This window comes from Plectropomus leopardus, chromosome 6 (genome assembly GCF_026936395.1).
Source record: "Plectropomus leopardus strain MGB_pleo_1.0 chromosome 6, ASM2693639v1, whole genome shotgun sequence".
Lineage (NCBI taxonomy): Eukaryota > Metazoa > Chordata > Actinopteri > Perciformes > Serranidae > Plectropomus > Plectropomus leopardus.
Window position 1 is genome coordinate 38,404,615 of NC_142181.1, and position 16,905 is coordinate 38,421,519.

General features: G+C 43.3%; 2 protein-coding genes across 5 annotated transcripts in view; both read right to left on the reverse strand.

The window, feature by feature from the left end:
• Positions 1–16,905, reverse strand: part of pipox (pipecolic acid oxidase) — a 69,788-nt gene that overhangs the window by 29,136 nt on the left and 23,747 nt on the right. The window contains exon 3 of the mRNA XM_042486378.2: positions 824–1,037. Within this exon, the coding sequence (XP_042342312.1) occupies positions 824–1,037 (214 nt within the window). The remainder of the gene's footprint in view (positions 1–823; positions 1,038–16,905) is intronic.
• On the reverse strand, positions 5,938–16,904 carry LOC148189463 (uncharacterized). Of its 4 annotated transcripts, XR_015776871.1 has the most exons (7): positions 13,714–16,904; positions 13,255–13,482; positions 9,746–11,196; positions 9,541–9,636; positions 7,621–8,393; positions 6,642–7,494; positions 5,938–6,556 (listed from the first exon to the last, which is right to left on the reverse strand). XR_015776871.1 is itself a non-coding variant. In XM_088079415.1 (6 exons), exons 1-3 carry the CDS (start codon positions 13,928–13,930, stop codon positions 11,171–11,173), a joined length of 360 nt encoding a protein of 119 aa, XP_087935541.1. In that variant the 5' UTR covers positions 13,931–16,904; the 3' UTR covers positions 5,938–7,494; positions 7,621–8,393; positions 9,541–9,636; positions 9,746–11,170. The 4 variants fall into 4 exon arrangements, 1 of the variants encoding a protein (XP_087935541.1); XM_088079415.1 differs by having other exon boundaries at positions 5,938–7,494; positions 13,366–13,482; XR_015776870.1 differs by lacking the exon at positions 9,541–9,636 and having other exon boundaries at positions 5,938–7,494.

Genomic DNA, 16,905 nt, shown 5'->3' on the forward strand with positions numbered 1-16,905 from the left:
TTCTTAAGATATCGCGTGCACAAAAATGAGACAGATGGAGTCACAGTGACCTTGACCTTTGACCTATGACCACAAAAATCTAAAAAAGTTTATAGGTTAGACCAAGTGGATGTCTTTGCCAAATTTAAAGAAATTCCCTCAAGGTGTTACGGTAACTGTGACTGAAGCAGGAGGTGCATCAGTATTTACAACTGTTTGGGTAATAATTTTACCACTAGCCTTTGTTTTCCAAATAGATTTGGCTAATCTGGGATACAGAAAAGATGTATGTACAGAAATTTGTGCCTGCCAAAATGTTAAAAAGTTAAAACCTTTGAAACACATAGCAGAGTTCCCACACATTTTCATGGACAAAATTTGAAAACTTTTCCATGACACATGATAACAATTTTTTTTCTTACTTTACTCGCCAGGTGTTTTTTGGACAAACATAATTTCAGCTAGCTGCATACATAACGGGAGAGACGGAATGCAGGGAGAAAATGGAGAAATGTATGTGATGTTAAACAAAACATCACACATCGACACACATTAGAGCTAAGTGATGTTGTCAGCTGCAGAAAATAATTTAGCTGTTGTGTAACATAACTTGAAAGGTTATTCACAGACAGTTACAGTAACACTTTCATTCCACACAATAAAATTCCATGATTTTTCCAAAACTTTCAGAGATTTTCTTCTAATTTCATGACTTTTCCAGGTTTCCCATGACCATGGGAACCTTGACATAAGGACACGCCTTTGCCTCAAATGACATCACACTGAGTGTTTCATTTCCTCAGTAGATCACATGTTTGACTCATGTTCAGTATCTCTATTGTACCTGTACAGCCTTGAGTGCACGGTCGGCATACAGAACTCCAGCAGTTATGTCCACCACCGCTTCGTCTCCCTCTGCCAGGGCGACATGGGGGATGTGTTGGCTGAAATTGTCACTGTTAAGGATCATGATAGGAACCTTGTTCCTCTGAAGAGTGTTCTTAAACAGCTGGTAACTCTGGCTGTTCTCTGGTCCCATCACCAGGAGCCCTGTTTGTCTGAGAGGAGAGATAAATGGAGATGAAGGTGGCATCTTGTTAAGAAATGGTCAAGACACATGAAACCTTTATAAATCACCCACTATGTTACAATGGGAGTGCTAATATAAAAGGACAGCTGAAATCCAGAGGACATACTGGTAAGTGTGTTACAACAGTCAAACAGGGAAGGGACTACAAAAAGTGAACTTCACACTGGTTGGATGCTAAGTGTAAGCACAGACAAAATATTGGTAAAATCCTCACAGCTTAAACTAGAACTGTTGCCTTGCAGACTAGTCAAGTTGAACATACGGTTTACAACCCTGTCTGCGAAAACATGGGTACTTCACAAACATCTTTCCACCAGCTGCACAGAATATCTATACAATCAGCACAGATGGGGTCAAAGTGACCTTGACCTTTAAATTCTGACCACGATTTCTAATCAGTTCATTGTTGAGACCAAGTGGACATTTGTGAACAGACAACCCAAGAATATAGTGCCTCCAGCTACAGTTATTGTTGGTGTGGAGGTTTAAAAATGGTATGCATGCACAGCTACAGTATGGTAGGTCAGAGTTGAACAAAGAAATCAGTCTGCAAAACCTGATTTAAATTTACAACAAATAGATGGATTGTAATTTAAATATGTACGCCTGTTTTCTCTTCCAAAGCAATTTGGCAACATTTTATGTGACCGTTTAACCACTTTGAACTAACCATGTCAAGAGCACAGTCCACACGTAGAAAACTCAGAGACAAAGGTAAAACCCTGGTAGTAAAAATCCAGAAATTGCCTAAAAGAACCGTGTCTTTAGGGCCAGGCCACATGGACCTGCTAGTTGGTCCCTGGGCAAAAAAAATGTGCTCTGGGCCCACACTCAAAACACTGAGTTAGATTAGTAATCATTTTACAAATATTTAGGTTATTGAGGTCATTCTGGGCCTTTGGAACATCATGTATGACAAAACAATTTCAACTCAAAGGTCACTTACTGGCTTGAAAGTTTTCAATCACATCTCAGGGTTATCAGTGAATCTAACTAGCTCATGTGTCATGCAATTATTAATATATAACTGTAAAAATGCACTGCATCTACATGTCTTATGACTTAGGTCAAAAAGTGACACTAATATAAAGTATGACATGGTTTTCATTAGGCTTGGGCAGTATGTAGTATTTTATACCTACCTGAAATTTCAGTGGCATTATGCTATATGATGATGTAAGTTTGTTGCGCTAACAACCCCCTTGACAGCAAGAGTAATACTTACTTTCAGCTTTTCAGACAAATAAATACTTAATAGTAACCCACAAAATGTTAAGTAGTGCTAGTAATATAGTTAGTAAGTCCACTGTTCTAACAATCACCAGCTCCGTTTTGGTCAAAGTAAATCTTTAATTCACCAAGTTAGATGTAAAAAAAAAAAAAAACATGCCCTTATTCCCGACAGTCTCTCTTTGCCTGCTGGCCACTGGCAGTTTACAGTCCAGTAACTCTTCCCTCTGCCACTGGGTGTCGCTGTGTCTTTCAGTTCAGCTGTTCCACCAGTAGAGCCCAGAGACTGAGCTCTGGTGGTGTGTGCTGTGCACTGTGGTTTTAATAGAAAGAGGAGTGCCTGTATTTATGGTATTTGAAAACTCAAGATTTCTTAATACTCTGGTATGCAGAAATACTGTGATACCTAGTTTTCATCAGGTTGAAAGCTCTAAGAAAAAGTAGTGAGTCAACCTTGAGTTTAGTATATTGCCTCACTGAAAGTGGAACTAAATTTTTGTCAACAACCTGCCTGCACCCTATCTCTAAGGCTGAGCCCAGCCACCCTGTGGAGGAAACTTGTTTCGGCTACTTTTATCCACGATCTCATTCTTTCAGTCACTACCCAGAGCTCATGACCATAGTTGAGGGATGGAACATAGATGGACTGGTAAAAGTGAGAGCTTCACCTTCTGGCTCAACTCCTACATCACCACAACGGTCTGGTGGAGTGCCCTCATTACTGCAGATGCTGCACCAAACCGCTTGTCTATCTCACGCTCCGTTCTACCCTCACTGGTGAACAAGACCCGAGATACTTGAACTCCTTCTCTTGGGGCAACAACTGTCCCCCCACCAAGAGGGGATGGTCCACCGTTTTCCAGCAGAGAACCAAGGCCTCAGATTTGGAAGTGCTCTCATCCCAGGCGCTTCACACTCGGCCGCAAACTGCCCAATTGCATGCTGAGGGTCGCAGTGTAATGATGCTAACAGAACCAGATCGTCTGCAAAAAGCAGAGATGCAATTCTGAGGTCCCCAAACCAGACCCCTTCCTCCCCCCGGCTGCGCCTTGAGATCATGTCCATGAAAATCACGAACAGGATCAGAGACGAGGGGTAGAGGCGTTTGTCTTCACGCCGAGTATGTGGACACAGCTCTCACTTTGGCTATAGAGGGACTGAATGGCTTGCAGGAGCAACTCTGGTACCAGGTACTCCCGCAGCACCCCCCACAGGACTCCCCGAGGGACACGGTCATAAGCCTTCTTCAAATCCAGAAAACACATATAGACCAGATAGGCAAACTCCCATGCCCCCTCCAGCAGCCTTGCAAGGGTAAAGAGCTGGTCTGTTGTTCCATGACCAGGATGGAATCCGCATTGTTCCTACTGAATTCAAGGTTCGACGATCAGTCGGAGCCTCCTTTCCAGGTGTTTGGAACAAAGTAATATTCGAGTGAGCTTTGACTCATTTTAACCCTTAGGGACTATTTGGCACATTTTACACGCTTTTCATGCTTAATCATTTTGGCTGTATTCATGCTATGGCACACATTTCGGCAAGATTGTGTATTTTTGTTAAATCTTGGAATATCCATCTCAGCTCCTACAATAAGTCTAAAATACACAGTGGAAACAAAATTGTGATGTTCATACTGTCAAGTGCAAAAAATGCTCCATTGAAACCCATTCAGACTGCCATCAAAGCATAAAAACATGCATTGTATTACTTCTGGGTGTCATTCTGGGTTTTCGGTAATTTTTTACCACATCTGGCATGTGGAGAAAATACATGCTATTTCCACGAGTTGCACTGTCACAATCAATATTGCTGCCAATCATTGATATATCCTATACCGAAATAATGAATTTAAAAAAAAAACATCTAACATCTAAAAACATAGTGGCATGATGAAAAAAAAACTGGCATTTAAAGGGTTTAAATTCTGAAAATCAATGAATATTTGATATTTATGATTAGGACTGATGTTGGTAAGAAATTAACATGAAAGTATATAAAAGAATATAAAAGAATATAATATTAATGTATAATAGTAATAATAATAATTTTAAAGCTTGATTTTGAAAAGTGCATTTTGTGTGCAGAGCTATACGCGTGTATATCAAAGTTGGCCCTAAGGGTCAAGGTACGTCATCATCACCATGTTTGTTTTCCTAAATCTAACCACAGTAACTTTACTTGCCTCAACCTAACCTCTGTAACGTTTTGTTAATTATGTAACATTATGTTGATTACTTAACTTTATGCTAAGGACATAACATCATCCGTGGAGCTGTAATTCGTAGCATATCATACAAACCGTTGTATAAGGATACGTTGGTTAATTACTTCTCTGTAATGCACAAATATAAGTAACTGACAGGATTATCACATTTTACTGGAATTTTATCTTATATGATTTCATGTGACATATTGATTGAATGACTACCATGCAGATGCAGCAAAGGGCCAAGGCTGCTGCAGCGAGAATACAACCTCTGTATATGCGGCGCTGCTCAATCTACTGAGCCACCAGGCTCCCCAATTACAAGTGTATTTACTAGAGAAGCCAAACTTGTGCTTTCACAGCACCAGCACCATCAATCCTTGACATGTTTGTGCAGACAAGTTTCGGCAGTGCCATTTCTAAATAACAGCAAGAATATTCTGACAAATTTAAACTTCTCCACCCAGAAACTTGTGACCTGATGCCATCAAAGGCAACTCCAACTCCTGTGTATCAGCCCAGCTGGTCTGTGCTGTGTCATATCAAAGTACACTGAAAGGGATGAGAGAGAAAATAATCTAAATACATCAATCTAAGGTCAGTGCACCCACTCACTGCTGTTTAGGAGAGACTTGGATTGGACACTTTGTAATTTTTCTTTGGAAACTGACCTAGTATTTAGGTTTGATGCATAAATTCATGTCTATCCTTTAGTGTTGACTAAGGGTGCTTTCACACCAGTATCGTCCTGGGGACTTAGTTCATTTTCACACTGAACTTTTGAAAGGGGACAAAACCACCTGGACAGCGTTACGCAGTTACAACAGCTGCTTGTTTGGGGAAGTATTGCCCCAAACGAGCAATGACCAGGAAGAAAAAAAAGCATGAGGAAGAAGAAAACCTGGCTCATTGATTGGCCCGGACCGAAAATGGAAATCCATCCCGTTCAGCTGACTTGTTCACCACAAAAACAATGGAGCAGCACAAAATGTATGCAGTCTTGGGGGTTGTGTTTTTACTTTGGTGTTCAAACCTAAATGTTTCTTCACAAGAAGCTGCCCAGTATGAGCAGTAGGGTAGCGAGCTATCCAGCATATTGCTCTGTGCATGAGACAAATGCAGTAGTACCGAAAACGACAGAGGAGGTCAAGAGACTACGACGTCCTGCTGTGGTTACACAGACGCTGAGCGAGGTATTGCAAGGATTTAAAAGTTTTCAGATCACATATATGTCCCTAAATCATAAGCAAGAGAGAATAAATCACATTCATCATAAATAAGAACTACATTTTTACTAAAAACAGAGTTGTGTAGCCAAGGTAATTTTAATAATTATGTAATTATGTCTTTGACTACCTGTTAATCACTTTCAAAAGAAACTGGTTATCAAGCATATGGAGTGGTTAAAAGTACATAAATACAGGAATGCATATTTTTGTTTTAATCAGGCTTTTATTGATCCACACAAGAAATTCAATTCCTTTTTTAAGACTTGATCCAGTAATTCTATATCCATTTGTATAATTACCGTGTGTTAATATTTATTTGTGCATGCACAAATATGTATGTGTGTATGTATGTATGCATGTATGTATTTATCTATGTATGTGTGTGGTAGCCTATATAATAGCTTTTAATTGCTTTGATACACTTTGTCTTCACAGGAGCATGTGGGCCCAACCACGTCCCTGCAGTTGGTGGCAGCATATCAGTGACAACTGGAATGACAGAGAAGAACATCCTTCATGCACCTATGTAACATCTTGCAGCCCAGTTTGACACGCCAGAATACATGTCACCAATGCCCTGTTCCGGTTGAGCTACGAGTGGGAATGTGTCTGTGGAGGCTGGCAACCAATTTAAAGTTGAGATCCATCTCTCACCTGTTGGCATCTCCACTGCTTGTATTAATCGGGTCATGCAACACCATTACATCAAAACCCCATCTGATGCTGAGCTACGGATGATCATCCAGGGCTTCAGGGTCAAATGAAGATTCCCCCAGGTTGCAATAGATGGGCATATTGGCATCCTGGCTCCAGCTGATCACCCTGCCGATTATTACAATAGGAAAGGCTGGACCGAGACATTTAAGGTGTGGCTGTGCTGCTACTTATTCTAGGTGATGCTGCTTACCCACTCCTATCTTAGCTGCTGAAGCCATTTCCAGAGGGCAGAGATGCAACACAGGCTCAAACCATGTTCAATCGCCGACTCAGTCAGTCCCTGACAAGGTTCGGGTCCAAAATCAAGTAGCAGGAAACCCACGGCTGCCCAGTCCACCAAGAACTGGAAACCGCAGCACCGTCGGTGAACGTCCAGCAACCGCAAATAGCATAAACAGGATGGTTATCGATGAGACGGGGGGCGGCGGGGGATCGGCTGGAGGGCTCAAGGCACAGGTGGAGACAGGTTTAAACAGCGAAGCATGGAAGGCAGGATGTACGTTAAGAGCAGGAGGCAATTTGAGCTTCATGACACATTTATTAATCACCTTCCCGATGTCATAGGGTCCGATATACCTGGGTGAGAGCTTCCTACATTCTGTCCGGAGAGGAAGGTCATGAGCTGAGAGCCAGACGTTGGTTCCAGGCAGAAGTCCGTTTGAGCACCCCTTGGGCCTCATGCCAGACCCTACGAGCGCGCCGAAGTTGATCCTGAATGGAAGGTACTGTGAAATCGTCCTCATGCATGGGAAACAGAGGAGGTTGGAAACCCAAAGACACCATGAATAGAGACATAAAGGTGCAGAGCTGAGTTATGTGGGTATTCCACCCAGGGGAGATGAGTTGACCAGGAGGCAGGGTGATGCGAAGTGACACACCAGAGAGCTGACCCAAGGTCTTGGTTGGCCCACTCCGTCTGGCCATTTGTCTGAGGATGATACCCCGAAGACAGGCTAGCCAATGCCCCCAACACCTGACAAAACGCCTTCCAGACTTGAGAGAAGAACTGGGGACCTCGGTCTGGCACAATATCCAGAGGGATACTGTGGAGCCAGAAAACATGAAGAACGATGAGATTGGCAGTCTCTAGGGTGGAAGGAGTTTAGGCAGAGGGACCAAGTGAACAGCTTGAGAAAAACGATCGACTATAGTGAGGATGACTGTGTTACCTTGGGATGGGGGTAGCCCCGTGATGAAGTCCATCGCGACTTGAGACCAGGGTCGGTGAGGAATAGCAAGGGGGCGAAGGAGGCTGGCTGGAGCCCAATGAGAGGTCTTGCCTCGGGCACAGACAGAGCAGGCAGAGACAAACTCTTTAGTGTCAGCGGAAATGGTGGGCCACCAGAAACTCTGCTGGAGCAAGAATAGAGTTCAGTGAAAACCCTGATGGCAGGCGACCTTGGAGGAGTGACCCCACTAGAGCACAGGAGATTGAGCAGCCGCAGGGATGAACATCAGGTTACGTGGACATTGGTCAGGAGTCGGTTGGTCGCATTGGGCCTCCTGAACCACTTGCTCTATCTTCCACCTGGCTGCTCTGACTACACAGGAGCAAGGGAGGATGGTCTCTTTGGTTGCATCTTCAACTAGTGGAGAAAGCTGCATGGATAGGGTGTTGGGTTTCATGTTCCTGGAACTGGGGCATTAGGTAAGGGTAAACTGGAAACGTGCCTGGTGAGCATTAAATCGATGTGCAGTCTGAAGGTAGGAAAGTTTCTTTTGGTCAGTCCAAACAACGAACGGGTGAGCAGCACCCTCAGCCAGTGCCTCCATTCATGGAGTCTGAGGACCACAGCTAGCAGCTCCTGGTTGCTGACATCATAGTTCCTCTCAGCAGGAGAGAAGGGGTGCAGCTTGTGGTCCTTGGGCGAGTGTTGGGAGAGCTCTGCTCCTAGTCCCATGTCAGAAGCATCCACCTCCACCATGAACTGAAGGGAAGGATCTGGGTGAGACAGGACAGGTATAGAGGTAAACAAGCACTTCAACTTTTCAAAAACAGCATTAGCTGCCTGGGACCACACAAAAGGCACTTTGAGTGAGGTTAACTGGGCAGGGGATGCACCTACACAACTGTAGTTGCGAATGAATTGTCTGTAAAAGTCTGCAAAACCCAAAAACCTCTGAAGCTGCTTCCTGGAGGCAAGGACGGGCCACTAAGCCACAGCCTGGACCTTGGCCAGATCCGCCTTTAGTTGACCCTTCTCAACTATGAACTCCAGAAAACTCACAGTGGGTACATGAAACTCATATTTCTCTGCTTTAATGTATAGTCTGTTCTCCAGCATTGCAGCGTCATTGCAGCACGAGTCTCACATGCTGTGTGTGTTCCTCTAAGTTCCTGGAAAAGATCAGATTGTCATCCAGGTACACAAAAAAATAATCGGTTCAACATGTCTCTAAGGACATCATTGATGAGAGCTTGGAAAATGGCTAAAGCGTTGGTTAAGCCGAATGGCATGACTAAATACTCAAAATAACCAAGAGGAGTGTAAAGCAGTTTTCCATTTGTCTCCCTCCTCCACAGTAGACTGGTGCATAGGACCGAATGCAGAGTTGATCAGAGGGAGAGGGTACTTGTTTTTCACTGTAATATCATTGAGACCCCAGTAATAAACACAGTGGCGGTGTGTCTTGTCCTTCTTTCCAACAAAGAAAAATCCCGCCCCCATGGGAAAGGAGGAGGGACACCTGCCGACAAAGAATCTGTGATATATTGCTCCTTCTCAGGTCTGGAAATGGTACATAGTTTACTGGAAGGAAGGGGAGCGCCAGGGAGTAGTTCTATAGAACAATCGTAGGGACGGTGAGGTGACAACGAGAGAGCTCTGTCTTTACTAAAAACCTCCTGGAGGTTGTGATAGTCAAGAGGAACAGATATCTGGTCTATGGGCTGAGGTTGCAGAGTATGTGAGCAGATACACCAGGGGGTAGCTGAGTGTAAGCAGTGAGAATGACAAAAAGTACTTCAATTAGTGATAGTAGTCATGGACCAATCAATATGTTGTGCAGCTTTAACCATGGAAGACTGAGTACCATTGGAGAGGTGGGTGAGGGGATTACAAACAGTGAGATCACTTCATGATGGTTACCAGAGAGCTGGAGGGACAAAGGTCTGGTGCGATGAGTTACACGAGCGAGTAACTTCCCATCTAGGGCAAAAACCTCCTTCGGTTCAGGTAATTCCTCTGCAGGCAAATAAGCTTCAGTTCAGTTCAGTTCAGTTCACTATCTATAAAACTGTCATCTGCACCTGAGTCAATGAGTACTGAAAGGAGCAAAGAGTTCTAAGAGTACCTGAGCAAACCAGGAAGTTGAATTTGGCTGGAGGGTGCGGAAGACGAGGTGGATCGGCTCATCAGTGCCCCTCCGGAGGCTGATGAGCCTGTTCTTTTGGCAGTTGGGGGCAGGCTGCGAGAAAGTGGACGGGCTGACCACAGTAGATGCAGAGCTTCTGGCGGAGTCTGTGTTGTCGTTCTGATTGAGACAACTTCATTCTTCCCAGCTGCATGGGCTCCTCCGTGCAGTGGGAGGTCAGAAAACCAGGTGACCGGAGTGTAGTCATGGGAGAAAGCCGGAGCCTGTGGGTAGGTGGGAGCTAGAGGAAAAGTCATGTCCCGTCTCCCTGCTCTCTCCCTACATCTCTCCCTTAGTCTGTTATCTAAGTGGATAGCTAGGGAAATTAACCTATCTAGTGACTGTGTTTCGTCACATGCAGCTAGTTTGTCCTTTACATTATCAGCAAGCCCCTTAACAAAAACACTCTGAAGTGCTGTCTCGCCCAACCACTCTTTGATGTGACAATGCGGAAATCAATGGCATATTGGGCTACAGGTGCAGATCCCTGACAGAGTGACAGCAGCTGACTTTTGGCCTCCTTACCTTGCACCGGGTGATCGAACACTTTCCGTATCTCGCTAACAAACGTGTGGTAAGATTGAGTGAGAGAAGGTTGGTGAGTGGAGACGGCTAACGCCCAGGCCGAAGCCCTGTCAGAACATAGACTCATTACATAGGCAATCTTAGACTTATCAGTAGAATAAGTGAGGGACTGCTGAACGAACACTAGCGAACACTGGTGCAAAAATTGACTGCATGTCCCTAACTCACCTAGATACTTGGATGGAGTGGGAATGTTGGGCTCTCAAGGGTGATTAAAGGACGAGACCAAGGGTGCTGCAGGTGGAGCTGGTGGAGCTGGAGAAGACGAGGGATCACTGGAAGGAACCAAGCAGGTGATTTGATTGACGACCTGATCCATACAACCGCCGAGCTGGGAGACGCTGGTGGCGAGGTTCTGGAGAGTGTCCATGATCTCGTGGATTACTTGATGGTGTTGTCCAACTCAGGCGCCTTCAGAGGAGAGTGCATGCCGGAGTCTGTGTGTCTCAGGGTCCATACTTGGCCATATCACTCTGTGAAGGTTGTTTGTATAGAGGACCCAAAATGCGGAGGCGAAGACGAAAAAAAAAAGGTATAACAAAGTTTATTGCTGGTGATCAAAAAGAGGGAACAAATCAAAGGCTGGTGGTGTCGGCGGAGTCTGGCTGGCTGCCGGTGTGGCAGACCGAGGCACTCAGACAGGTGAGTAGTCAGGCTGGTGAGTCAGCGTGGCATTGGTGAAGCTCATGACTGCAACGAAGTGATCTGGCACTGAAGCAGAGTCCCAACCAGGCAAAAAAGGGCTGGAGTGATTGTCAGATGAAATTCAGGTGTGCCTTATCAGGGGAAGCCAGCAACACCTACAGCTGCACCCATACACAGGAGGGAACATGCAGAGGGGAAAAAGAAGGGGGAGAAACACCCAAAACAATACCATACAATAACCATGACATATCAATCACTTCACAGTCAAACTGCTGCAATCTACAAACCCCAATTCCAATGAAGTTGGGATGTTGTGTAAAACAGAATATAATGATTTGCAAATCCTTTTCAACCTATATTCAATTGAATACATTACAAAAACAAGATATTTAATGTTGAAACTGATAAACTTTATTGTTATTTTGCAAATATTTACTCATTTTGAATTTGATGCCTGCAACACATTCCAAAAAAGCTGGGATATGGGCATGTTTACCACTGTGTTAAGTCACCTTTCCTTTTAACAACTCTCAATAAGCGTTTAGGAACTGAGGACACTAATTGTTGAAGCTTTGTATGTGAAATTCATTCCCATTCTTGCTTGACGTACGACTTCAGTTGCTCAACAGTCTGGAGTCTCTGTTGTTGTATTTTGCGCTTCGTAATGCGCCACACATGGGAATACGCCACAACGGGAGACAGGTCTGGACTGCAGGCAGGCCAGTCTAGTACCAATGCTCTTACGATGAAGCCACGCTATTGTAACAGGTGCAGAATGTGGCTTATCATTGTCTTGCTAAAATAAGCAGGGACGTCCCTGAAAAAGACATTGCTTGGATGGCAGCATATGTTGCTTCAAAACCTGTATGTACCTTTCAGCATTAATGGTGCCTTCACATATGGTAAAGTGATGGTATGGGGGTGTGTTAGTGCCCATGCTATGGGCACGAACACACCCCCATACCATCACAAATGCTGGCTTTTAAACTTTGTGCTGATAACAGTCTGGATGGTCCATTTCCTCTTTTGCCTGGAGGACGCGATGTCCATGATTTCCAAAGACAATCTGAAATGCAGACTCAACTGACCACAGCACACTTTTCCACTTTGCATCAGTCCATCTTGGATGAGCTCAGGCGCAGAGAAGCTGGCAGCGTTTCTGGGTGTTGTTGATATATGGCTTTTGCTTTGCATGGTACAGTTTTAACTTGCACTTGTAGATGTTACGATGAATTGTGTTAACTGACAATGGTTTTCCGAAGTGTTCCTGAGCCCTCATGGTAATATCCTTTACAGAATGATGTTGTTTTTTAATGCAGAGATGCCTGAGGGATTGAAGGTCACGGGCATTCAACGTTGGTTTTCGGCCTTGCCGCTTATGTGCAGAGATTTCTCCAGATTGTCTGAATCTTTTGATGATATTATATGGACTGTAGATGATGAAATCCCTAAATTCCCTGCAACTGTACGTTGAGAAACGTTGAGAAACATTGTTCTTAAACTGTTGGATTATTTGCTCATGCAGTTGTTCACTGCAAGTGGTGAACCTCGCCCTATCCTTGCTTGTAAACAACTGAGCCTTTGGGGGAATGCTCCTTTTATACCCAGTCATGACACTCACCTGTTTCCAATAACCTGTTCACCTTTGGAATGTCTCAAACAGGTGAGCATTCTTTTGAGCATTCCTCAACTTCCCCAGTCTTTGGCTGCCCCTGTCCCAGCTTCTTTGGAACATGTTGCGGGCATCAAATTCAAAATGAGTTAATATTTGCAAAAAAACAATACAGTTCATAAGTTTTAACATCAATTATCTTGCCTTTGTTGTATATACAACTGAATATAGGTTGAAAAGGATTTGCAAATCATTGTATTATGTTTTACACAACGCCCCAACTTCATTGGAACTTCATTACCAGCAATTACAATAAAAGCAAAAACAAGAGGTAGCTGGGATCTACAGAAGTACAATTACAAAATAAAAATGCTCTGCATTGCCATGAACCCAATATATGTGCATTTTTTCATCTGCCTGCAAAAATGGCAGAAGAGGTAGCTGTAACAAACAATAACAAACAGTAACAAAAAATGCTTGACATTTTGAAACCCAGCAGTTATGTACATTTCTTCAAAGTACAGCACAATTGCAATGTAAAGTACAATTTAATGTGATAATTTAATGTGATGTGCATTTATTAAATATCAAAGAACTGTATGTTTACATCATGAAGCAAGAAGAACTTGTGCGTGGAGCCATGGTTTCTGCCTCTTCTGCTGCTTATAGCTTTCCAAAAAACTGTCTAAATGATCAGTCTGACTTTTCCTTTTTCTACCTTGGGCACCAGGAATTGCCCACTGGAGGGTGTTCTGTTCTTGCTGTGGCCTGGGGCTCCCTGAGCTGGTTGTGCTCTCATCTTCTTCAGGGTGAACTTCCCCGTAGCTTCCATCCCCTGTTAACATAAAGTATGTTACTGTATACATGTCATTGCTATGTTATACTCATACAAATGTGTTGTATGCGCCTATGTGAGTAATAACCAATAACTATTTAAAACATCATGAAAAATTATAGTGTTATATATAGTGTTAAGTTATAGTGTCATTTAATGTCTGATAACATCAAACACACAACACAGACTCACATGCAGACAACGCACACACAACACACAAATTACACTTACCACTTTTGTCTGACTCCTGACTATCGGAGCACTCGAATAGTTCAGCTGGCTCTGCTAGTGTCAACATCCGAGGAACCTCCTCTTGGAAAGACTCAACAATGTGTTTTGGGCTGCCTGTTGGTCTTGTGCCGAGAATATCATCCAGGTCATCGTACCATACAAACTTTTTCTTCTCTTTCCTCGAGCTATTACTTTTCCATGGCAAGTAACAGACCATAATATATTGCTGTCGCAGTTTTTTTTAGCTTGATGCGACACTGAGCCACAGACCGATTAAATCCCCTTGCCGCCATCTTCCCGCTAAACAATTTAAAAACCTCATTGTTCTTGTGTGTAACCACAAGCAACCACGATATACATATAGTCCTCTGACAATATATCAATAAGCGCCTGCACCTCCTCACTACTCCACGTCTGCCCACGAGACATTTTCCAACTTTTTTTTGTGTACCCATGCTTCTTTGGATTCACACTGTTGGCTTTATTTATTTTTTTCTACCCAAAATGCACTGCGCTCTATGTCATTGTCTCTAGTTCATTTCCTCTCTTTGGTTTGCTGGATAGTCTGTTTGCATTTCCCACTGTAAGGGAACCGCACCGGGGTTCACTTGCAAGCGAACTGAGACCCACGTTTTCAGGCAGACCTGAGTTTTCTTGTTTGGTCTGCACCAGAGTTTGGATAAGCTTTCACATCTGCCCAAAGGAAACAAACTCATTTAAAGCAGACCAAACAGCTCTGGTGTGAAAGTGCCCTAAAAGTGACAAGTGAGTGGCAATCCACACCAACTGCAACTACTGAGGTGCTTAGAGGACAGTGGCCAACCAAACTGCATTCACTAGGCTGGCTAATAGCTTCGCTCAAGTGTCTAAAGGGGTCACATACTGACCTGTGATGTCATGCATATTTAAGAAATAAAGGCATATCTGTTCTTACAGACAATGGGGACATGACTTTAAGAACTTCTGAAGATGTTATTGGTGTGGATTGACCATGACGTCCTATACAGGCATTTCTGTTTCTCAAAACAATTCAAGTAAATATGCTCATCCATTACTAAGTCTTGTTGCCTTGTCTTGATGTTATGGTATGATTTGAAAGAATAATATGATTTGAAGGAATTTTACCACATTTCATATGCAAGAAAGTGTCATCCTGATTAAAAATATAGTTAATACTATTAATGTAGGCTATCAGTATGGACAAATGGTGGAGATGAATGTGTATAGCTCAGGGTCTAGCTGTTTGGCGATACCTGGAAGTTACTTGACATCCCCTAGAAGATATTTTCTTTATGTTCTGTGTTCACACTATATGTATCATTTTGTCACATGCCTTTATTATGTTGGTTATTCTGTCCACACAACATCTATAGTACCTCTGTCCGTCCATGGCTGTGATCCCTTGTTAGTTCCTCTTCCTGAGGTTGCTACCGATAGAGGGTGTCATATGCTGAACAGATTGTGGAGCTTTTTTGATATTGGACTATGCAAATAAAATTGGCTTAAGTGCAGAGATATGGGAACACAGTGACATTGCTAAAACAAAGTCTAATGGGGCAAGAAACAGGAGCAGTTGGATGATCAGACAGTAAACAAAACAACATCTATCCAGATTATCTTAAAATCTGTAGGTCAGAAAAGGTGGTGAATGCACTTGAAATATCTGAAATAATCCTTCATTGCACAGGAATGTCTGTGAGTGTAAAACTACACAGTATAGTTAGTGTTTGAGGCAAGACATGAGTCTGAAAACTGTGATGGATCAGACATGAGGGTAATAACTTACTCTCAGTTTTCTCCTCTTAATCAGTTTAGCTATCATGGTTGTTAGAAGGCACCCAGACAAAAAATTGCACTATGTTGCATAGCAGGTAGTTGTGTGGTAACAAATTTGCCATGAGAATATCAAATACAGTTAAGGAAGTCCAGTTTGATTAAAAAAAAAAAAAAAAATTGAAAGGATCTACATATTGACATTAGGCTTGGGTAGTGACTGAGCTCTGGTGGTGCGTGCTGTGCACTACATAAAATAAGTTTAATAGAATAAAACTTATTTTAAAATAAGTATTTATGATGGTTTTGAAAAACATACTTCTTAACACCCTGATATGCCATAATGCTTCGATACCGCCCAAGCCTAATTGACACTTGACCTGACATCATACAAGCATCTGACAGTAATACAGCGGCACACAGAGTGAAGTTATTGATGCACACACATTCATAATTCAGTAATCTGCCTTATAGATGGGTGACTCACCCTTTGCCAGCAGTGTTTTCTAAATGCTGCTCCAACATCTGTCAGCAGCCATAAGGCACAGACAACCCCAGCTAAAGGCTAAAGTCATTCATCAGAAAATTTTATGATTATGTCTCCCCGTGTGCTTGTGTGTTTAGGAGTGTGTGACAGAGGAAGGAAAAGCCATGGGGGTGTAGGATCGTAAATATGATACCTCATCTAGTCCAACCTGTCAAACGTGGTGATTGGTGGCTCCAGTTCAGCTGCTGGTTGTGCACACATGTTTCCATGTATGTTGAGAAAATAATAATTCACTAGGGCCCTTGTGCGATGGCTCCATCTGTCCCAGAGGCAACAGCAGAAGTGGGAGGTAGCCTTGCCTGGACATTTCTCATTGTAATGCAGACTCTTTTTGCCAGCCCAAGGGCACAGGTGGCCTCAGATTTGTGCCCATCAGTCATGATGTGGAGGGGTGCACAAGGGATGGGGAGGCGTGCTGTGTTTCCAAGGAACATAATGTGGACGAGGCTTGGTACCCTGAACTATTACTCTGAGACATGAATAATGAATCAATGTGTTATTCCAAGAACAAATAGGACTGCTCAGAGGGAGTATGACCAGGAAAGGTAAAGTCCTGCAGCAGGGCTGCTTGTCGTTTGATGCCACTGTTCTATTTATAAACACACAAATTCTTCCCCGCTCTGCGTACGAAAATCAGAAGTTCAGTGAGATGAAAAAAGCCCCTGTTCCTCATTCAAAGGCATGGGAGCTGTCAAGGGGTGATTCAGTGATGCCGGAGATAATGAGAAAGTCATGCATTTATGGCTCCCATAGATTAAGTTGCTGCTCTTGTGTGTACATAGCACCTCGAATGTGACAAATCCCTGTGTTCTGGCAAAGCTTTTGTTATGTTCTATTTAATGGCTTTTCTCTCTGTGTGTTTCTGCTGACTG

Coding starts and splice junctions, on each gene's coding strand:
- LOC148189463 (XM_088079415.1), bottom strand. CDS start 13,930: ATGGTCTGTTACTTGCCATGGAAAAGTAATAGCTCGAGGAAAGAGAAG. Junction 13,483..13,713: donor TCAGGAGTCAGACAAAAGTG/GTAAGTGTAATT, acceptor TTATGTTAACAG/GGGATGGAAGCTACGGGGAA. Junction 11,197..13,365: donor GGCAATTCCTGGTGCCCAAG/GTAGAAAAAGGA, acceptor GTATGGGTGCAG/CTGTAGGTGTTGCTGGCTTC.